The sequence below is a fragment of the Drosophila busckii genome, chromosome 2L (genome assembly GCF_011750605.1).
Source record: "Drosophila busckii strain San Diego stock center, stock number 13000-0081.31 chromosome 2L, ASM1175060v1, whole genome shotgun sequence".
NCBI lineage: Eukaryota > Metazoa > Arthropoda > Insecta > Diptera > Drosophilidae > Drosophila > Drosophila busckii.
Window position 1 is genome coordinate 813,259 of NC_046604.1, and position 21,983 is coordinate 835,241.

Sequence of the window (21,983 nt, forward strand, 5' to 3'; positions counted from 1 at the left end):
TGGCTGCTTGCTTAATTTCGATGACAAAAATTTGTAAATTAATTTTGTATTCTGTTTTGGCTTGGTTTCGGTGGCGAGTCGCTCCATTGAACAAGTTCGTAAACTTATCTAACTGAATGAACTAAAACTGAACCAAGTCCAAACAGCAAACTATCGATACTTGCCTTTTGTTACAGAAAACGGAGACAGCTTTTTAAAAATCTCAATATCCATTTTCTTTATTTACATGACACTTAAAATCATTAACAAATGCATTTAATAACAATGTATTTCGTGTTACTCAGTACTATGCATGTTCAAAACTACAAAATTGATTTGTATATGTGGCAAACAAGCTATCTCAACTTGCATTTGGCTTAATAATTATTTAAAAAAAAGTACAGACCACTTTTGGTTCACTGAAATTTAACTTTACTGGTACTCAGTACCATTAAGCGAATTCTGAAAATGCGTAACGACATAGTCGTGGTAGTAGGCCATTATGCACAACGGTTGACCTAAAATAATAGAGGCCCAAACAATAATATTGCCCATACGAGGACCCAATCGACGCTCAATATACTTTGATATGGCTGAAAGCGGTATCTGACCCATCATGCCAAGGAAAGCCCAAATCTTGTACGTTTGCAATGGCACCGAAACCTAAAGAAATAAATTTCAGTAAGTTTACATTTTCTAATAAAATAAATGTATAACGACTCACCAAATATTCATGGAAAAAGGCACTAAAGAGAAAAACAATTGTCGATGCTTGGCGCGAGGAGTAGCCCATTTGGACAACAGGAATGTAGAGATGACGCACACACCACCTGTGCACGGGCATATTCCAAGTTCTCCAGAAGGTATCAATGTTGTTGGCATTCCACCAGTCACAGTAAAAGTTGCGATCCGCAAAATTGAGTACCTCTCCAACGGCATTTAAGAACGAGTGAAACATAAGATAGAAAAAGCACAGCCAGACCAGGTGATTGGGTAGCTAATGAGAAAAAAGATACCATATTAGGAGCATTTAAATATTTAATTAATACAAGTTTCAGCTTACCGCCAGCTTCAGCAGACGTTCAGTGGCCAACCCAACGTCCATGTTGGAGAAAGGTATTAATGAGTTGCGCACCGATGGTATTATCCACTGCTGGAACAAAGCCATAACGACGTTGACACCAATGAGCACCTCCAGCATACGTTTCAGTAAGAAACGCTTGCGGACGCGTGAAGTACGTGGGAAATTCAGTTCATAGCACAGAGTAGGAGCGCACAAGAAGTATAGAATGTCCTTATAGCTCAGGTTTTCAGGATATTGCACCAGCTTCGTCAAGTGCTCATCATCCTCACCAGCATCCAGGTGACCGTTTTCTAAGAACAAAGAAAATGTAAGAGTTATTTTGGCAGCTTTACATTTTGTGTTACATACTGAGCTCGGCAAGAGTAATGCTGGGTCGTCGTTCCCGTGGCTGGCGCTGATAGTATTTCTGGCGGCACCACATATTTGTCTGCACATAACTCCAAAGTTTCAGGAATAAAACAGAATAAAAGAAGCAAACAGTCGAGGCACCCACTGAAAGTAAATATGCCTTAGAATTGTTACAAATAGTACTTTGCAAAAATAAGTACTTACTTAAGCTGAAGGCAGCTCCTTTCAGGTGAATAATAACCACAGGCAAACAGACCGACACCACTATATTTGTTACTTGTATAAACATACCAAGTCCTTCGGAAATAATTTCCTGCACAAAAAAAAAACAAAAGCAAACATTTAAAATTTAAAAATATATCGAATTGTGTGTAATCGATTCTTTGTAAGTATCGTACAAGCGTACTCAGCTCATCTGATCTTATTGAATTTGCGAATTACGGTCACACCGACCATCACATTCCACCATTTCGCACAGCGTTTCTTGTGTGTTCTTTGTGTGCGCAATTTCGACATATGCTGTAAAATAAGAGTTGAGAATAGTGCAAAAACAAACGTGATATATAAATTAAATTAAATCGACAAACTGCAACAGAATGGAAGTCACAGACGCCAATTTGCAATTGCTGGCCGGTTATTTGCAACAGACGCTTAGCGCAGATCCAAATGTCCGCCGGCCCGGTGAGTATGCACATAAGCATGTGTGCGTGTGTGAGAGAGCGTCATGGATAAATGTGCGCGGGAAAACGGCGGCTGAAGCTTCATTTTTGATTTTTTATTAGAGTACTAATAATGATCTTAATGTTTTGCAGCGGAAAAGTTACTGGAATCCACAGAACTACAGCAAAATTATCCAGTGCTGCTGCTCAATCTAATCGACAAGGCTACCGTGGACATGACAATACGCGTGGCGGGGGCAATTGCCTTTAAGAATTATGTAAAACGCAATTGGGCAGCGGACGAGGATAGCGGCGAACCGGATCGCATACATGAGAGTGATCGCAATACGATTAAAACGCTGATTGTAACGTTGATGCTGCACTCGCCGACGGCGCTACAGAAGCAGCTAAGCGATGCAGTGAGCATTATAGGCAAACATGATTTTCCCAAAAAATGGCCGCAGCTTATTACCGAAATGGTGGAGAAATTTGCGTCAGGCGATTTTAATGTAATCAATGGCGTGCTGCAAACGGCGCATTCGCTATTCAAGCGTTATCGCTATGAGTTTAAATCGCAATTACTTTGGGAGGAGATTAAATTTGTACTGGATCGCATGGCCAAGCCGTTGACGGATCTGCTGCAGGCCACTATGCAGTTGGCCAAAGTGCATGAAAACAATGCTGATGCATTAAAGGTCATTTACAGCTCCTTGGTGCTGGTCAACAAGGTGTTCTTTTCGCTCAACTCGCAGGATTTGCCCGAGTTCTTTGAGGATAACATGAACATTTGGATGAACGCCTTCCAAGAGCAGCTCTCATGCGACGTGCCCTGCCTACGCACCGATGACGATGATGATGCCGGCGTGCTGGAGCATTTGCGATCACAGGTCTGCGAAAATATTTGCCTCTATGCGCGCAAATATGATGAGGAGTTCAAGCCATTTATGGAAAATTTTGTTAAAGCCGTCTGGGAGCTGCTGGTCAAGACCAGTCTGCAGACTAAATATGACTCTGTAAGTATTTCAAAACTTGTCACCAACTCAAGACGTTTGCTTATAATCATTTTGTTGCCAGCTTGTTTCCAATGCGCTGCAATTTCTTTCAGTTGTAGCAGAGCGGAAACATTATCATGGCATTTTCGAGAATCCCGAGACTCTGGCGCGCATTTGCGAAAAAGTTGTCATACCTAATCTGGATATACGACCCTCGGATGAGGAACTGTTTGAGGACAGTCCAGATGAGTATATACGTCGTGATATTGAAGGCTCGGACATTGATACGCGTCGACGTGCAGCCTGTGATTTGGTCAAGACCCTCTCGATTAACTTTGAGCAAAAGATCTTTGGTCTTTTTGGCCAGTATCTGGAGATCTTGCTGGGCAAGTACAAACAGGATCCAGTTGCCAATTGGCGCAGCAAGGATACAGCCATTTATTTGGTCACCTCATGGGCATCACGTGGTGGCACACAAAAGCATGGCATTACACAGAGCTCCGAGCTGGTGCCACTGCCGCAATTTTGCGCTGAGCATATTGTGCCGGAACTGGAGAGACCCAATGGTAAGCAGACTTTAATTAAAATGCAGCTATTTAAGCTAATATCTGATTACTCTTGCAGTTAATGAGTTGCCCGTGCTGAAGGCAGCTGCCATTAAATATGTCATGGTCTTTCGCAGTCTGTTGGGCCCACAAACGCTGGCGGGCTGTTTGCCACAGCTCATACGCCATTTGCCTGCTGAGAGCATTGTGGTGCATAGCTATGCTGCCTGCTCGGTGGAACGCATTCTAACCATGCGTGATGCGAATAGTGCTTTGCTATTTGGACCACAAATAATTGCACCACATGCCAATCCGTTGGTGAGTGGCTTGTTTGCTACGCTTGCCATTACAGGCTCAGCGGAGAACGAGTATGTGATGAAGGGTAAGTGTAGCACATACATAAAAATATACAATTTATATTAATTAAATTACTTGCAGCCATCATGCGCAGTTTTCATGTGCTGCAGGCCAATGCTATGCCCTTTATGGCTCTCGCCTTACCACGTCTTACTGAAATTTTAACGTTTGTGGCCAAGAATCCCTCGCGGCCACTTTTCAATCATTATTTGTTTGAAACGCTGGCGCTGTCGATTAAGTAAGTGATCTGTACTATTTTTTAACTTACGGACTTTTGTAAAAAAATGTTTTCTTTAACAGAATTGTTTGCCAGGCAGATGCCTCTGCAGTCAGCTCATTTGAGGAGGCGCTTTTCCCGGTTTTCCAGGGCATACTGCAACAAGACATAACCGAATTTATGCCCTATGTTTTTCAAATGCTATCCGTGTTGCTGGAAGTGCGTGAGGGCAGCGGTCCCATACCCGAGCCCTATTGGGCGCTATTTCCCTGTCTATTGGCGCCAGCTCTCTGGGATCGCAAAGGCAATATAACGCCTTTGATACGTCTGCTTTCAACGTTCATCAAGCAAGGCTCTTCACAAATACAAGCGCTGGGCAAATTGGTGCGTAAACAACACTATTAATGGCAACTATTTGCTTTAATATTTATTTTTGTCTACAGAACGGCATACTGGGCATATTTCAAAAGATGATTGCCTCCAAGGCAAATGATCACGAAGGCTTCTATTTGCTTCATAATTTGCTTGTCTACTATAATGGACCCGAGTTGCAGTCGAGCATGCGTCAAATATTTGCACTGCTCTTCCAACGTTTGTCATTGTCAAAGACCGCGAAATATTTGACTGGCATTATAGTCTTCTTCTGTCTGTATGTGGTCAAAGTGGGCGGCAGTCCATTGGTGCAGCTCATCGAGGAAATTCAGGCAGGTATGTTTGGCATGGTGCTTGAGCGTGTTTTTATAACGGACATGGCCAAGGTGAGCAAGGAATTGGAGCGGAAAATAGTTGCCGTAGGCGTGGCCAAACTGCTCTGCGAATGCCCAGAAATTTACTCCGGACAATATGTCAGCCATTGGCTACGTTTGCTGCATACGCTCATTGATCTGTTTGAGCGTGAGCCAGAGAAAATGCCCTACTTGGATGTCGAAGCAGCTACAGGCGATGCAGAGCCTGGCGTGGATGCCGAGCCGGGTTATCAGGCTGCCTTTTCACAACTAACATTTGCACAGCCCAAGGTGGTGGATCATGTGGCTGAAGTGGCTGATGCACGTCAATACTTAGCCAGCTCTTTGTCCAGCTTGGCGCAGAAGCGACCAGGCGAGCTGCCCAATATGCTGGCACCACTGGAAGTGGACTACAAGCAAATGCTGCAGAAATATTGCGATCAGGCTGGTGTACGCATCGCCTAAGTGAAGTCCTTGAAAGAAAATCGCCTCGCACGCCCACAAAATCACTCAACTCATTATGATTGCATTCTATAATCGTCTCTAATTGTTTGTAAGTGTAATAATGTAATAAATACTTAGTTATGTTTGTAAAGTGCGCTGAACAACAATTTACTTTTTAACTTTGCATTCACTGTCAAAAAAAAAACAAAATTTTGTACTTTTGAAACTGCAAAATTATAAATTATCAGCTAATTTTTGACAATAGGCCAGGCCAAGAAATATGCGCTGGTTGCTAAACGCACTTGAAAGCCTAACCCAAACGACGAGTAAAAAAATGCAATGTAAGTTAGAAATTAAGCTTAAGACTTACCAAAGCCAGACCCTTTTCAACCGCCAGACAGAGAGAAATGTGCACCAGCGAATCTTTAAGAGCAAATGTTAGTTAGTGTTTAAGTTAAGCTTACGATAAGGGAAACGTACAGAGTACAAGGAACAGCGCATTGTGTCCTTCGCCCTGATTACGACCGCTTAGAAAGAAGAACCAGTCCAAGGGATTAATGCGTATGCCGTATCTAAAAACATTAAAATTAGTTTAGGCACAGATTTGTATTTGGTGTGCTTACTTGAGCAAATTCTCCAGTCCCAAACGTAAGCCACCAATGCAGAGCAGCAGAAAGCCCCAGTTAACCAGTCCCGTAAAGTTGGTAAAGCCAGAGCTCCAGGAGAATAGCGAATCACGTGGTCGATGTATGCTAAAATTATAGAAATTTGTTAGCCTATAGATTTATATTCATTTATTTGAACTCTTACGATCTGTCCGGTTGCGCCTTGCGCTGTTTGGCCTCCTTGTTGGAAATCTCCTCAGCTCTGGTTACGCTTTGTGTGCGTCTATAACGTGCTTTCTTTTCACTGGTGCCATTGCCATTCTCATCCTTGTCCAGCACTTTGCGATACTGTTGCAAATCTATGGGATTGCCATGCTGATCGAATAGATTCTGCGTAGACTTGCGATTGCGTAAATTGCTCAAATTGTGTTCCGTAGCGGAAGCGGAGCGACGCAGTCTCTTTATTAAGCCACCACCAGCTGAGCCATTCTTCTGAGCTGTTGCAGTGTTTGTTTCCTTGGCATCTTTGGCTGTCATAGCGCTAAAAACAAAATAAAATTGATTAACTACAGCTGGTTTAACAAAAGTGGCTCACTTCAGCAGGCCCGTTATTTCTTATCGCGCACATTTCTTTTGGGGCACTAAAACAAATGCAATTCGCTGATAAGACAACGAGCATTTGGCTTTCGAAATACCAAAACATTAAGCAACATTTTGCACATTGATAAGTTTCAAGGGTGAAACTACTTGTTTTTTTTAAACACAGGCAAACTCTCACTCGCGTTCTCTCATTATAATTTTGATTTGCAGCTGTTTAACTTTATATTTTCTAGTTAATAAAATTAATGTCGCTATTAGCTTTGCAATCATTTGTGGTCAAGGTTCGTTGGGGTACGTGAGCCTCGACTTGATTCAATCAGGTAAACTGATATTTTGCATTATATGTACATTTGTGCACATATATTTAACCGGCTTCTACTTGAACTATGATAAGCAGTTAGCAATCGCTAGATTAACATTGCAAGTTGCTCACAATTTTATATTGTGCATAAGGTATATCAGCAATTAAATCAATATAACTTAAAGCTAACTAAAAACATGTTTATTCGCTATTTAACTTATCTAATCGTGCACACACATTTTATGCGCTATTTATTAATGCATATATAAGCAAATATCAAGCAACTAGTTTGGACATTTGATTAGAAACTTGTGCTATATATACATGATATATAAACCGGATTGTTAAGAGTTTTGAATCACAGTGCTTTAGGGTTATCACATTTTAATAAAACGCTTGATTAATATAGAACAGAACTACGTCATTTCCAGCAGCGAAAAGCATAAGCTAGAAATATATATTTACTTGAGTTATAAGATAAACAAATACAGTTTATCAAACATCATAAATACTTTTGTTTTTTATCTTGCCAACGCCGTTAAACGACTGTATATATAAGATATGTTTGCACATAAGCCTTGCACTTAGTATGTACTAAGTATTTACTAAAACATGTGCGTATTTATGCGTTGGTTCAAGCGTGAAAAGCGCAGTCATCACACTGACGTGACAGTTTTCATGCCTCATCAGGCTTTGGCTCCCTCACAGAACTGAGTAATTTATTTGAACTGCACTTCGTACCAAACACATATATATAAAATTAATTAACATATAGATGTGTAAATAAAAGAGAATTGCGCGCCGGCTCTTGCGGTTTTTACATTTGTCTTTAAGACACTTTTTTGCTTCATGTTAATGTACTTTATATATAAAGGGCATTGACATTTCTGCATATATTTCATATGCATAGATATAGCTTGCGTAACTTTTGATCAATATGCACTTTGATTAATGCTTAAGCTTGTAAACATGTCTTTACATATTTGGGCTCTTAATTGTTGTACATGGTCAGACTAATTACAACAACGTTAGTCCAAAAAAAAGGCCTGACTTCTGTTTTGTTTTAATGCACTATAATTTACTTATATTATTAAAACTTTTCCAATCAGACATGTCTGCGGTCGATGCTCGTTACATTGTTAGCGGATGTTAAGCAACGTCAGAATAATTACTTTATATAAAATGAACATGTGTGTATTTTATAAGTTTAGCCGGCTTATCAATGCGTCTGGCCGTCGATTTTTGTTATCAGCTCGACAGCGTCTGACATTTGGCTGCTACATTCAAAGATATGCAGCAATAAACTTATATACACACACAGGCACACACAGTTAAGGTCTCTCTCTCTCTCTCTCTTATCTTACTCTTTTTCTCTTTCTGTCATTAAACTCATTTGTTTATGCTTTTTGCTAACAAAATTGTTTGGTTAGTTTTAGACAGCAGACTACAGAGCAGACAAATCAAGGTTATTTAAACATATCCAAAACATACACACACTTATACACAACAATGTCTGCTATTATCTCTGATCAGCGGTTGACACAAACACAGACACCATTAGTCACTTAAAGTCGAATTGTGCGGGTGAGTTGCAGTTTTAATTTTTTATTATCACTTTAACTTATCATTAAACTGAGTCATAAAAGTAGCTGCACGTGTTTTATCTACTCCTTGTCTCTCTCTTTCTTTACAATTATGCTTTGGGATGCATTCGGCGGAGTGCAACAAAATAATGTAAAAATATTACTCTCTACACACTCTGCAGTTTATTTTTAAAACACACGCTTTCTTTTAAAGCGCTCGCAAAACAAAAACGAAACCGAATGCGAATAACAAACACAAAGCAAAGAACTAAATCAAAGCATAGTAACAACTTTTAAGCTTCCAGTCTAATAAGACTTCATTCACCTGCATTAAGCTAGGTAACCAGCAAAATTTCACACGCTTCGCAGTTTGTTGTTATTGTGTGTTGTATTTGTTTTCTTTGACTTTGTCACCCACGTCGCTCTCGAATTTTCTTATGCTCACATACACATATACATTTTATTTGCCTATATAAAACATATTAATTTTGCATTCACTCTGTGCGTTAACTTAATTTTAAAATTAAATCGCGCTGCGCGCTCTTTGCTTACACGTCTGCTCCACGCGAGGTCTGTTTCGTTATTTACGTTCGCTCTCTTATTGTTTATAAATTTTAATTGAAAAAATGATCGCGCTGCGCGCCGTCCGTTAAATTGGCACGTATCATCCACTATACAAAATACAAGAGCATGCAAGATGCGAATGTAGCTTTTTCCACCAAATTTAGCTACAAACAAGAATTAGCGGGCGCGACGTTTAAATTCAAACATAAAATCGTTTCCAAAATATTTTGTACAGGGATATGCAGAGCGTCGATAAAAAAAATGATAAAATGTTTTCCCTAAAGCATTCCGCACTTTGTCTTGGTTAATAAATTAACGAGCAATTGCTAACGAATTGTTAGCCTGAAAGTATACTATGGTTTTTATGCTTGGAAGACAAGTTCATTTTACAAGAAGGCGAATCAAATCATTATGTTTTATTGAATTCGACATTTATTTTTTAATTTTATTGCAGACTTAATTACTAAAAAACAAGCAATAAGCAATAATTTAATTAAAATTACAATACGTTAGAAACAATACACAACAGAATCGTTTTATGTCTTAATGTTAACAACTGGGTTTTTAGTTTTAAAACTAACGCAGATCAAGCGATCTTTTACAATTAAAGCTCTGCTATGTACATATAAGCATAGATAGAATTTGTTGATAGATTTGGTATAGAGCGCAGTTTGCAAGAAAAATACAACTGTGTTTAATCGATGATGATGCAGCAGCAGCTTCAATTGTCAGCATCCTCCAGCTCAGCATATTCCTCATCGTAGTAAAGATCATCGTCGTTGACGCCATCGGTGCGTGACTCGGGCAATTGATCATAGTCAAAGATTTGGCGAGTGGCACGCAGCGCCTGATCCGGCTCAGTGCTGCTGGCGAACTCTGAACTTTGACGCAGCGGCTCATCAGTCTGTGTCTCCACCAACAGACTGTCTATGCTGTTCGCTTGGCTGCCAATGCGCGGCTCTGGCTGCTGTGCGGGCACAAGCTTTGTTTTCATTACCATCGGCTTGAGCTTGGTGGTGGAGGCTTCAGTGGTGCTGCTGACATTTATCTTTGGAGCCAGCTCATGCACATCGGCAAACATATTGTCTAGCAGGCTGAGCAGATCATTCACATCGTCAGCTGGAGGTGTTGCTGCTGTGGTGGTGCTGCTGCTGGTTGTTGTTGATGTTGTAGTAGTAGAGCTGCTGCTACTGGGCGGCGTGGGCGTGGCTGTGGTTGTACTCTTCACTGTGGTTGTTGTTGTGCTGGGCTTGGCAGTTGTTGTTGTGGTAGTAGTAGTTGTTGTTGTTGTCAGCGGCGTTGTCTTCGTATGCAAATGCTTCACCTGATAAGTTTCGACGGTGCCGCGTTGCTCATTAGGATCCGCTACGCGCACCACAGGCTCACGCTTCGATATAACTGGCACTATTTTGGGACTATGCGGATCCAATTCGTTTTGGCCATAGGTCTTGACCTTCGAATGGCCTTCAATGATCAAATACATGGGTCCCAGCAGCGGCTTAGGCGGCTGCTTGTAATGCTTGAAAAGTGCATCGGTGGTGAGTTCATTAGCGGGTGCCACAGTAGGACGTTGAGCCAGATTGTTAGTCTGCGGTATCATCAGACGATTGCTCAATGGGCGCGGCGTGGTGGTGCTCGTAGTTGTTGTTGTGCTGCTATGTGGAAACATGGGCTGGAAACCCATACTGCTGCTAATGCTGCTGCTGCTGGTGGGCGTGGGCATGGTGGGTGTAACATAAAGTTCAGTAGCTGTGGCAATGGTGGGAGGACCCGACACAAAGGTTATTGGCGTATAGGTTAACGGCGCATAGGTGGGACTGCCCGCTGTCTGCGGCTTGGTGGTGCCCATTAAATATTTAGTAGCTGGCATAGTGGGCTTCAAGCGCTGCTTCAGCGTAGGCTGCTGCTGTCCCATAACCTGCTCCTTCTGCAGCAACTCATGCAGCCAAGGCTTGCGCGCCGCCTGCTTAACGCTAGATCCATAAGTGTGTATAGCATTGGGAGCGGGCGCATAGCTAATACTCTGTGGACGACTGAAGCTGTAGCTATAATGCTGCATGGACTCCTGGGTATGCGGCTCTGTGGCATAGCTAAGACGCTGCTGCGGCATGGAGTGGGAATACCAGCTGGTGCTGGCGGTGGAGGGACTACTGTAGTAGTGTGTGCTGCTGCTGGGCATGGAGCTCATGTAGCTGCTCACATAGCTGCTGCTGCTGGGCGAGTTGTGGCGATAGTCCACATGCGACATGCCCTTCATCATCATGGGCGGCGGCATTAAATGCGTATGTGGCATATGTTGTTGCAACAACTGTTGCTGTTGCTGCTGTTGTTGTTGCTGCTGCTGCTGCTGTGGCGCATAGTAGCTTCTGCGTATGGGCGCATACTTAACCGCATTGCTATGCAACGTTGTCTTCTTTGCCTGCGTGGGTCTCGATCGCTCATTGGCCGCGCCCAGCTTGAGCACGTCGCTCTTGGGTGTCGCCTGACCGCTGCCATTGTTTTCCGCCCAGTAGCGCACACGCTCCAGCGCTGGCGGACTGTAGTCATAGGTTGGATCATTCTGCAGCGGATCGCCATGGCCCAGTGGACGCCATTCGTTGTTGCTTAGCTGCAAGCGTGGCGCTGCAAAAGAGAGAGAGAAGAGTAGTAAATTAACTTGTATGCACATGCGCAGCTTTAATTGCCGTCAGTTGGCCACAACACCAACACCCAACACCAATCAAAAAACATAACTCGTTAAAGTGTTAACAAATGTTTTTGCACCGACACGGCGGCCACAGTCGCTGGCTACTGACTAGCTGGCTATTAAAGCAAAAGCACAATAACAATAAGACCAACATATTTTAAAATATGCTTTTTAATTGTTTTTGAGCTTTAAATATTTGAAGAAACTATAAAAAAACGTTGCTTTAATAACAAATTAAATTCTGTTTGTCTTGCTATATTTTGTAGAAATAGAAACCTGTACCTTGCCTTTAAAATGCTTTTACTTTGAGCTTAACAATTATTTTGAAAGATTAATTTTTGTTAATAACTTTTAGCTGAAAACTTATGCAATTTCATTAGAGCTTGCTTATCAAACTTGTTTTGGTCGCTACAACAAGTAAATGTTGCTTAGAATTCTTTTATTTCAAACATATTTCCATAGCCAAACGCTTGTAGCTCATCTCGCATTTGATTTGCAGACTTTTGCATGAAATTGTTTTAAATGACGTTGCCACTGGGCAGGCAGATACACAGGCAGACAGACAGGCAGGAGACTCTCGTAGACTCATGACAGCGTCTCGAGACAATGACTATAGACTATTATTGACAACTGCCAGGCAAGTTCAAGGTGTGAGTTCAGCGCAAAAGGCCAAAGCACAAGAAAGAAAAGCCAAACACTCAGGCAATCAAGTTGATGGCTGGCTGGCTGGTATGTGTGTGGCATGCAGCTTGATTGACTGATCAACGGGGCGGCGCAGTCAGCCAGCTTGATTGGCTGCCAAGACAGCTGCAACTGCGTCTAACTTATGAGCTGAAAGCAGACAAATCGCTTTCCATTTGAATGCGAATGCGAATACATTTTTATTTATTTTGTTGCAAGCCATTTGTTGCTGTTGTTGTTTTTGCCTCAGAGAGATGAACGTGAGGACAAGCATGGCGGAAGCACGTTCGCCTTGGCAATTTGGTCGTTGCTGTTGCAAAGGGGTGGGCGCACTTATAAATTGCCATAGATTAAATGCCTTACGGGGCGTTCACTACCTACGCCAATTTATCCTTGCATAATTGCTTTTGGCCAAAGTCGTTTTCACTTTCATTTGCTGCACCACATTAAAATACCGCGCATGATTGCGTTAAAATTGTTTGCATCTCCTAATGCTGTCCATTAAAATAGCCAACAAACACGAACAGCCAAAGCGGCAGCCGGAGCAGCAGCAACAGCAACAGCAACAGCAACGGGTGATTGCATTGCGTCTCGTCTTATGTTGTGTTGTGATCTTGTCTCGTCATGTCTTGTGTTGTGTGTGGACTTGTGGTTGCGTTTGCTGTGGTCATGTCAATTATGCTGGCATTTGGCGGTTAAAAACAAAATCAAAGTGCAAATCTTTCATATTTTTGCGGCATTTCTTTATGGTTCATTGCCAGTTCACCCCCCCCCCCCCCTCCCCTCTGCGTACTCACGTTGTTGCATATGCCAAGCCATTCACTTCATCCTGATTACTGCCAGCTCTTCTGGTGGTCAACGCTGGCTTCACTGTCGTTGTCTGTGGCAAAACCTCGAACACCTCCTCGGCTCCCAGGCAAGTGGCCAGCAGGCATAGACAACAGCAAATTATTTGCAGCAAATTAACGGTTTTGTGGCGTTCGCTAATCATCATGAGACTAGTGTAAATAGCGCTGCAAAAAATATAAGAAAAAAATTATAACTCGCTGCGCTTGGTTATTCAATAAGGCAAAACAAAAGACTTAGGCAACAAACTTGTTATTACAGTGAGCAATTGTTCAAGCTGATTTAAAATTGTTATCAAAATAAACAGCTAAAATGCATAATTCTTGTAGCTTAATAAAGTTATTTTCAAAATTTACTCTTCAACAACTTTGCGCTGCTTATGAGTGAAAGGAAGCGCCAAAAATTAAACACAAAGCTTAAGCATAACTGACAACTTTATTAAAGCGACTTGTTGTTGCAGCAACTTTTTATGCTGCTAGCTGTGTGGTCGGCCCTTGACGACAACTGTGACCAGCGGCTGGCGTTCCCATTGAATTAAGCGCAAGCAACATGTTGCCATTGAAAGTGAAATTTTGTGCCAAGCCGAAAAAAATTTGCATTTATTTCTGTAGCTACATGAGTTACTGTTGTTGTTGTTGCTGCTGCTGCCTGTTGCACGTTGTCTTCGTTGGCGGCAATCGTAAAAATTAACTTGATTACAACACGCATAAATAAAGCTATTAAAATGCCGCCGTAGCTCTCTTTCTCTACCACTCTGTCTGTCTCTCTCTTTCGAGCGGTAATTAAAATCAAATAAAATTCAATAAACGTCAGCAGCAGCAGCAGTAACAACAGTAGTTGTGCTACTAAATATGTTTAATAAGCCTCTAGTTATGAGAGGGCGTGGCCAGTTGTTAAACAGCTCTTATGCATATTTATTATTTAATGCGCTTACAACTTAAAGCTTTGCATAATGTGTGTGACTTTTATTTAATGTTATTTAATTGCAATTTATTGTGTTGAGAGTTAAACGTGTTAAGTGAAGTGTAAAGTTATCTAATAAAAATGCAGCTGCATTTAAATTATATTTATGTGACAATTGAACTAAATTTTTAATTTATATTTAAAGCGGCAGTTTGGCATTAAATGCTAATTAAAATGTTATATATTTATTAAATTTGAAAAGTAGTAAAAACAAATTATTTTAAATTAAATTGAAAACAAACAAAACTTTATCTTTTGCATTTAAATGCTTTAAAATTTTAAATTAAATTATTATTAAGTCCTCTAACGTTAGTCCGATAGCAAATGAAAATTCCAGCATATAGCTTAACAAGCTGGCTGAATATATCATCTAAGCCAACAGATAAGCCGACGTACGCACTTGTACTTTCGACACTTGAAGCCTACGCAGACAGTTGTCGCTATCAAATGCTTTAAAGTGCACTCAGACATTGCTCAGTGTGCTTAAGCTATGGTCAAGGCCCAACCCAACAGAGACGCGGCAAAAGGAAAACCGTAGCGAATCGAGTGATGCACTCAAAGTGGCAAAGTGGCAGCTCTTAAGCGAACGCTTAAGCCAATGAGGAGACAACAACAACAGCAACAGTGCAAACAAACAGCGCAATAAACATACAAACAAGCGCAACATTAGCAACAACAAACAACACGACAAACACAACAACAAAGGCAAAGCAGCTGTTTGTCCTGGCACACAAGCACAGGAAGGCGCAGAGAGCCAAGAGTGCGAGAGGCAACAAGATCATGGTGGAGTCAATGTGCGGGACGGGCTTGTGTGAGTGGCGGGGAGCGAGGGGGGCGGGCAACAAACTGCAATGTCAGCAGCAACACGAGAGGAGAGGGCACAACGGGGATGGCAGTGAGCGCGAGAGATGGCAGCGTATTAGCAAAGACAAATACTAATTGCAGCCAAAGCAGCAGCAACTTGCAACCGATTTTTTTTCTTTTTAGTTTTGTTTTTTTTTTATATTTATTTTATTTATTTTTTACTTTTGCTGTTGGTTTTTTCTGCCGGCAGTTAATTTCATTTAAAGAATGTCATCTTCACTTTAAGTGAAAGATAAATACACACACACACATACACTAACAGCTGCAGCTGTTTGGCATTGTCTCCTTTTCCTTCAACTTCAATGCGAACATTTAGCGCTTTGGCGCTCTCCACACACGGCGTATGCGTGATGTGTGTGTTCGCTTTTCATGTTTGCTGCTGTTAGCTTACGAGCATGTGCGTCTTAATTCTTTGCGCATACAGCCTTGCACATTCGATTTCGCTGGCAGCTAAGCCAAAACAAAGCTGAGAGTCAACAATAATTTGATAGCGGCAAATTCTTACTTTCAAAAGAAAATTGTCACTCATTATTCATTAATATTGCTAGACATTCATTAATATTGCTAGACATAGTTTATAAAAAATGCTTACTAAAGTTGCAGCACAGTAAAATTAAATTCAATTTTTTTCATATTTAAAGCACAAAAACAATAAATTTTTATACATTTTTAAAATGCTTGCAATGTTTCCAAAATAAATCAAAACAATCTCAAGCCCAATTTAAATAAGTTTTAGGCTACTTATACAACAAACTTTTTAAAAATTGGGCAGATTCTTGCATCCTTCTAAATAAGAATTGATTGATTCTTATACTGAATAGAACATTTAGAAAATATGAAGTCGTAGGACTTTTAACAAGGCTAAAAGATTTAATGCAGATATAATAATTTTTTTTTTTTTAACAGATATAATATTTTTTTTTTTTACCAAGTTATGTTATTTATTAATTTCTTATAAACGTTTACACTATAAACTTATGCACACATCCTGTTTCGAATGAAATTGCTAGCGATTAAGCTATAAAGCAAAGAAGCTATAGATCTAAGCGTATGTGATGATCACAACAATAAATTTCTAAATATTTGATATTCAAGCGCTGCATAAATTCACAAACTCCTTTCCCACTCGCTTGTTAACAGCGGCAACATATTTCATCAGCCAAGTTAACAATTGCAATTGAGTAAAATATAAAAAACAAAGTTGAAGCAACGCAGCTTACTATGAGCAATAATCCTTGTTGGCAAATGTTTGCAATTGTGTGTGCGCGTGTGAATTTTAAGTTTATTTATTTTTGTCACTTTTACTTGCACGTTGAGTTGCAATTTGCAGTCATTTCCTTGGCTGCTATTGTCACAAATCAATAAACAGCAATCAATAATCAAACATAGGCTCTGTTTGCTGTACCAAGCGCAATGCCAAGTGCCTGCGGCAAGCCAAAAAACATTTCATTTCATTTCATTCAATAAATTTCACTTTTAAACGACAACGCAGACGACGGCGACCAAGACGGCGACAACGACGACGGCGACGTTAATGCGTGGAGCGCGGCGAGGGGGTGTGTGTGTGAATTAAAGAAGAAGAAGCAGCAGCAACGACGGCGGTTGTGGCATGCAGGAAACTTTTGCGCTGCTTGGTGCTATGTTGTGTATGTTGCATCCGTTTCAAAACGCGTCCGTTTGTTAACTGATTTCGCGTTGTCTTGGCCAAAACTCAAATTCGAAACGCTGCAAGTGCGCACAGCGCAGTCGACGTCGGCAGCTCAACGTCGGCAGACAGTACAACGAACCAACAAGCAACAAGTGCGCGTCGGCGCTGCGCAGACTAAAATCTCAGCAGACACCTGAACCGAGCCAAACGCCGTTTACTTGGCCAATTGTCAGCTGCACTTGTTTGCGCAGTCGCAGCGCAGTCGACAGCAAGCCGACTATGGCACGCCCTCGGTGCGTGCGCGTGCGGGTGCTCAGATCGGAGGGGGGGTGCGGGGTCATTGCGCTCGGCTCATGAATTTCAATTTCAGCACATCGCAAACGCCATTTGCATTACAACAAATAAACGTGCAACATGTTGCTGACTAACGCACTAAACTGTTTAGATGACCATGAAAAATCGAGCTTATCAAATTAAAATAGATAAATACTTAGCATAAATAAAAAGTAATTAAAATAAATAAATACAGTTATACTATTTGCTAAAGCTGCTGCCTACAGCAGCAACGTTATTTATTTATTTAAATATTTTGTCGCTTCTTGGTTGCCCAAAGTAATTGTTGTCAGTTGAATCATTGGCAGTTGTTATCAAACTTTCGCTTTTGTTGCACTTGGCAAACAATCTTTGGCATTTGAGTCAACAATAAATAATTTCTTTGGCGCTGAAACTGAAAAATATGTTAAAAGCTTAACAACAACAACAAACAATTGACAAGCCAGCTGTCACAGGGCTATGTGGCCAATTTCAATTTGCTGTTGTTGCTTTGGCTGCTTTGGGGCGTGTGCGAAAACGATTTAAGACTGCGACAAGCATAAAATTTGCAAAGCCATTAAAAGCGCTAACAACAACTTTGGTCAACTGTTGCTGCCCCTTTATTTGCCGTGGCTCATTAGCTTGTGATGTGTTAATTAAAGCGCAGCAAAAAAAAAAACAAAAGACTTAGGCCACAAACTTGCTGCTGCCATGACTTTCACAAAAGAATGTCCAGTTGTCAGGCAATTCTAATCAAACTGCTGTCTCTCTTTCTTTCTCGCTCGCTTGCTTGCTGGTTGCATGTCTTGTGGCTTGCCTCTTATTAGCGCATGTTGCGTATGTTGCATGTTTGGCGTCTGCTTTGCTTGCATATAAATTGTAACAGTATCAATAAATTTATTGATTTCAACTGTTGCCGCTGACTTGTTAAATATTTTGCGCCAAACGATTTATGTGCTCAGCATGCAAATTTTCAGTTTTGCTGCACACGCGGCGCGCGCCTTTAATGAACATGTTGCCGCCTCCTCCTGGTTGTTGCAACAGAGCCATCAACACACAGCCAATAGACACGCACCGAACTAGTACGTGGGCCAACATCGCAACGCTGGCCAACCTTTCACTTGCCATAATTTCACCCACGTAAGCTTCCGGCCAAAGAACACTTTCCTTGGCTATTTGGGTTAGGGCAACACAAATTGGCTATAGCACCTGCCTTGAATGCCAAAGTAGGCGAAACGCTCCACAAGTGAAATGTTGTCGCTCTGGCTGCATTGCTAATTAGATAAACAAATTTTAAGCTTAGCCTATGGCTACATTGTTGCACGCATTCGAAATTCGAATTATTGAAAAGTGAAAAACAAAACGAAGCAAATACATAAATACAAATTCAACAGCCGCACTATTGGTGCGCTCAGTTTCTAAAAGAAAGTGAAAAGCCTGCGCTGACAGAACGCAGTGTGTAAAGCGTAAAGTGCGCCGCCTAATGACCGTCAGCCAGCAGCAGCAACAGCAGCACCTTAGTTGGCCAGGACCAGACATACATGCATCAATTGCTAGAGATGGCAGCTAAGCGAAAAGCCAGCTGAAATTTAGTTTTGCAGCAAGTTTTATTTCATTTGTTCACAAAAATATTCAAAATAAAAAGTTTGAAAGTATTAACTGAATTATCAAAAGTTTAGTAAAACTGTTGAGTGAAGTTAAGCCCGCCTTTTGATTATTTATTTCAACTATAAACAATTGCAGCTAAAAGAAAATTACTATCAAAAAAGTATTTAAAATAAGCTAAGTATTTAAATAAACATTTACTTAAAAGTATTATCTTAAACAGTTTCAACTTTATTTGCAATAATTGGCAAAAACTCAGTCAAAGTTGTTTGTTATTAATAAAGCAAAATAATACAATAAACACAATTTAATAAAGTTAAGTTCTTTTGCTTTAAAAACATTTGTTATTGAATTTCTGTAAGCAAATCTTTCTTCTTCTTCTTCTTCTTGGTTGCTAAAATTAACTTTAATGTTTTTACTACTTTTGCTTGAATTATTTAGACTTTTAAAAGTCTTGAATTTGTTGCTACCATCTCTAGAGCAACGTCATAGAGTGATCCAAAGCAGACGAGCGTCATTCACAACTTTTGATGCTAAACAAATATGACTAATTATGGGGGAACTGAGACTGGAGACCGAGACCGAGACTGAGACTGGCGTGCACTAAACAGCGCCACATAATGCGATCGTCGTCTTCGTTTCGACATAAATGGCAAAGCCCGACTGCCCACTGACCACTTGCCCCACAGTAACCAGTTGTGGGGTATACAACAACAGCAGCAGCAGTACCAACACCCGCAATTTCGCCAATTCGTGGAAAAAAGACTAAAAGACAACAACAACAACAACAACAGCAGCAAACAAACAAACTATGCAACTGCAATTGCAATTTGTATGAATGAAATGCGTTTTACGCGAGACTCTCTCTCTCGCTCTATGTCTGTTGCTCTTGCTCTCTAGTAGTTTTCACTGTTTAAGGCTTGAACAAGTTCTTCTCTCTCTCTTTAATCTTCGGCAGTGTTGCGTGAAACGAAGTCCATGCGTACGCCTAGCAAGAATAATACAGCAGCCAATGCAGAAAAGCAAAAACTTCAACGCGAACCCAAGGAGCAGCCACCAGAACTGATCGAAAAAACATTACGCTGGGGCATTGCATCTCTTGGCCATTTAGCTGACGACTTTGTCGCCGCTTTAAATGTGCTGCCCCCAGGACAACATTGCATCAGCTCCTGCTTGTCCGCCCAGCGATCCCAGGCGTATAGCTTTGCGCTTAAGCACAATGTCCCGAATGTCTATACGAGCTTTGAGCAACTAGCGCGCTGTCCACATGTGGGTGAGTAGCCAGCCCATGCAATCAAGCTACGCATGCTCATATTGCTTGCAGATATCGTTTATATATGTCCGCAAGGCTTGAGGCACTGCGAACTTTGCCATTTGATGCTCAATCATGACAAGCACGTGCTCTGCGAGCCGCCGCTTGCCTCGACTGAGCTCAGGGTGGCCGAGTTGGGCCAGAAGGCGCAGTCGCGTGGGTTGTTCCTAATGGAAGGCATCTGGTCACGCTGTCTGCCCGCCTATCATTATTTGCGACGCCAGATAACCAGCAAGAGATTGGGCAACATTTGCATGGTCTACTGCACGCTCGGACTGCATGATCAGCTGCTTAGCAAGAATTTAACAACGGCGGGCATACAGCTGGCGTTGTGGGTCTATCGCGAGGTGCCCACGCTGGTGCGAGTGAGCAACAAACTGCGTGACCACAAGGATGTGCTGGCGCAGGTGGATTTATTTTTCAATCGCAGTCGACGCGCGCGTTTGATTCTCAGCGCCGAGCCGCAGCGCAAGAGCACCGCGCATATCTACGGCACCAAGGACAGCATTACGGTAAATCAATTGCTATACTCCTAATCAACTTATCACTTACACTTGCTGCTTTGCTAGCTGCATGACTTTCATAGTCCCACGCAGCTGAGCTGCCAGCATACGGATGTGGAGTTCGTCTCGCCGCAGTCAAATCAGCGCACCCATTACCTGAATCGCATCAACATGTGCTATGAATTGCAGCAAGTGCGCAACTGCATCCATCAGGGTCAGCCGCAGTCTGAGCTGTTTAGTCATAGCGAGAGTCAACTGTTGGCGCACTTGTTGAATCAAGTACAAGAGCTGCTGGGCATTAGCTTTGAAGAAATTGATGCTAAGCTAAGTGTGGCGCAGTTGCCAAAAGCGGCACAGGCGCTTGGCCTAAACCAATTGGGCTTAACTCGCAAGCAGGTGAAAAGGTTACAAAGAATGCCATCGTGGATCTGGTAATTCATAGTTAATTAATTAATGTGCATATTGAATAGTTGCAATAGTCGTATACACAACACTTTAAATACTAAATCTAAATTGCTGTTAAATAATTAAATGAATTATCAGCTGCAAAATAAATGATGTGAGCAAAGTTAATGTTTGTGTAGCCCTGCAAGCTTTTGGTGTGTGTCTAGGCTAAACTAAAAAAGATATGTAAAAACTAACTGAATTTCAAATGCCAATACTTTCAAATCTCGTTTGCCGGCTTTTTTTATAATTTATTTATGCGTTGCTTTTGTTACGCTCTGCTTTGCTGTTTTTTTTTTTTTTTGTTAATTGCTAATTCAACGCTCGTCAATCTTAAAATGTAAACAAACAACTTTAACTTTAAAAAAGCTTCTTGAACTTTCTATTGCGTTGTTTCTAGAAATAATAATGAATGTGTTAATATATTTAAAAACACCTTATCACAAACAAGCAAGCCCAAAGTCGTGACTAATCATTTTAGCCGCAAGTTGAACTAACCTTATACAATCAATTTGCTGATAATAAAGCTTATCACCGGCATTTTAATACAAACAAAAACAAATGTTTCAGACAATGCACAAATAAATTTACGTAAACAATCGTGAAATCAAATTAAAAGCTTTTCTTTTGTCAACAATGTTGAACACTTGATGTACAATCACTCATACATACAGATGTAGGTCGGCAGACAGCAAGGAGATTGCTGATGTAAGTATGTGTGTATGCCCAGACGGCCTTCTAATGTTCTTATGTACGTCGTATGCTCAACTAATCACGTCGACATATTTGTGTGGCCAATTTAGTTTTATTACACGTTGACATTTAAGTTGTAACGGAAAGTTTGTGGCAATGAGATTGGGAAACAGTCGTTGACTTGGGAGAGTGCAACACGTGGGTGAAGCAAATGTAAATGCACTCGGGAGAGTCCAAGGGTGTGCTTATTATAAGAACGAATGCATTATGAAATCATTTTAGAATAATTTAAATAAATAGACGTAGCAAAAAAAAATATGTTTGACGTTGTCAATGTCTTTTTGTTTTTTGTTTACCGCGCATTTTGTAAACACAACAAATAATTAAATTGCGCAGCAAAAATTGTTTAAAAGCTTGGAGAGC

At 41.1% G+C, this 21,983-nt stretch overlaps 4 protein-coding genes across 6 annotated transcripts; 2 read left to right on the forward strand and 2 right to left on the reverse strand.

The window, feature by feature from the left end:
• Nucleotides 1-190: 190 nt before the first annotated feature.
• LOC108607895 (diacylglycerol O-acyltransferase 1) lies at nucleotides 191-9,063 on the reverse strand. 3 transcript variants are annotated; one of them, XM_017999001.1, is made up of 9 exons: nucleotides 8,992-9,063; nucleotides 6,161-6,496; nucleotides 5,974-6,102; nucleotides 5,831-5,922; nucleotides 5,721-5,773; nucleotides 1,412-1,724; nucleotides 1,043-1,353; nucleotides 704-976; nucleotides 191-642 (listed from the first exon to the last, which is right to left on the reverse strand). In XM_017999001.1, the coding sequence occupies exons 2-9, from the start codon at nucleotides 6,490-6,492 to the stop codon at nucleotides 412-414; spliced, it is 1,734 nt and encodes a 577-aa protein (XP_017854490.1). In that variant the 5' UTR covers nucleotides 6,493-6,496; nucleotides 8,992-9,063; the 3' UTR covers nucleotides 191-411. The 3 variants fall into 3 exon arrangements, with proteins under 3 accessions (XP_017854490.1, XP_017854491.1, XP_017854489.1); XM_017999002.1 differs by lacking the exon at nucleotides 8,992-9,063 and adding an exon at nucleotides 8,615-8,620; XM_017999000.1 differs by lacking the exon at nucleotides 8,992-9,063 and having other exon boundaries at nucleotides 1,412-1,555; nucleotides 1,616-1,724; nucleotides 6,161-6,513.
• LOC108607894 (exportin-2) lies at nucleotides 1,808-5,392 on the forward strand. The gene is made up of 7 exons (XM_017998999.2): nucleotides 1,808-2,092; nucleotides 2,224-3,083; nucleotides 3,145-3,628; nucleotides 3,687-3,989; nucleotides 4,046-4,202; nucleotides 4,265-4,565; nucleotides 4,625-5,392. The coding sequence occupies exons 1-7, from the start codon at nucleotides 2,008-2,010 to the stop codon at nucleotides 5,369-5,371; spliced, it is 2,937 nt and encodes a 978-aa protein (XP_017854488.2). The 5' UTR covers nucleotides 1,808-2,007; the 3' UTR covers nucleotides 5,372-5,392.
• On the forward strand, nucleotides 5,604-20,999 carry LOC108607896 (trans-1,2-dihydrobenzene-1,2-diol dehydrogenase). The gene is made up of 4 exons (XM_017999003.2): nucleotides 5,604-5,691; nucleotides 19,567-19,881; nucleotides 19,933-20,432; nucleotides 20,490-20,999. Exons 1-4 carry the CDS (start codon nucleotides 5,631-5,633, stop codon nucleotides 20,856-20,858), a joined length of 1,245 nt encoding a protein of 414 aa, XP_017854492.1. The 5' UTR covers nucleotides 5,604-5,630; the 3' UTR covers nucleotides 20,859-20,999.
• On the reverse strand, nucleotides 9,620-13,361 carry LOC108597550 (integumentary mucin C.1). The gene is made up of 2 exons (XM_033294998.1): nucleotides 13,208-13,361; nucleotides 9,620-11,625 (listed from the first exon to the last, which is right to left on the reverse strand). Exons 1-2 carry the CDS (start codon nucleotides 13,359-13,361, stop codon nucleotides 9,725-9,727), a joined length of 2,055 nt encoding a protein of 684 aa, XP_033150889.1. The 3' UTR covers nucleotides 9,620-9,724.
• Nucleotides 21,000-21,983: the final 984 nt, after the last annotated feature.

Coding starts and splice junctions, on each gene's coding strand:
- LOC108597550 (XM_033294998.1), bottom strand. CDS start 13,361: ATGATTAGCGAACGCCACAAAACCGTTAATTTGCTGCAAATAATTTGC. Junction 11,626..13,207: donor GACCACCAGAAGAGCTGGCA/GTAATCAGGATG, acceptor TCTCTTTTGCAG/CGCCACGCTTGCAGCTAAGC.
- LOC108607894 (XM_017998999.2), top strand. CDS start 2,008: ATGGAAGTCACAGACGCCAATTTGCAATTGCTGGCCGGTTATTTGCAA. Junction 3,990..4,045: donor GAACGAGTATGTGATGAAGG/GTAAGTGTAGCA, acceptor AATTACTTGCAG/CCATCATGCGCAGTTTTCAT. Junction 4,203..4,264: donor ACGCTGGCGCTGTCGATTAA/GTAAGTGATCTG, acceptor TTTCTTTAACAG/AATTGTTTGCCAGGCAGATG.
- LOC108607895 (XM_017999001.1), bottom strand. CDS start 6,492: ATGACAGCCAAAGATGCCAAGGAAACAAACACTGCAACAGCTCAGAAG. Junction 5,923..5,973: donor GGACTGGAGAATTTGCTCAA/GTAAGCACACCA, acceptor TAATGTTTTTAG/ATACGGCATACGCATTAATC. Junction 1,354..1,411: donor CATTACTCTTGCCGAGCTCA/GTATGTAACACA, acceptor CTTTGTTCTTAG/AAAACGGTCACCTGGATGCT.
- LOC108607896 (XM_017999003.2), top strand. CDS start 5,631: ATGCGCTGGTTGCTAAACGCACTTGAAAGCCTAACCCAAACGACGAGT. Junction 19,882..19,932: donor AGCGCGCTGTCCACATGTGG/GTGAGTAGCCAG, acceptor TATTGCTTGCAG/ATATCGTTTATATATGTCCG. Junction 20,433..20,489: donor GCACCAAGGACAGCATTACG/GTAAATCAATTG, acceptor CTGCTTTGCTAG/CTGCATGACTTTCATAGTCC.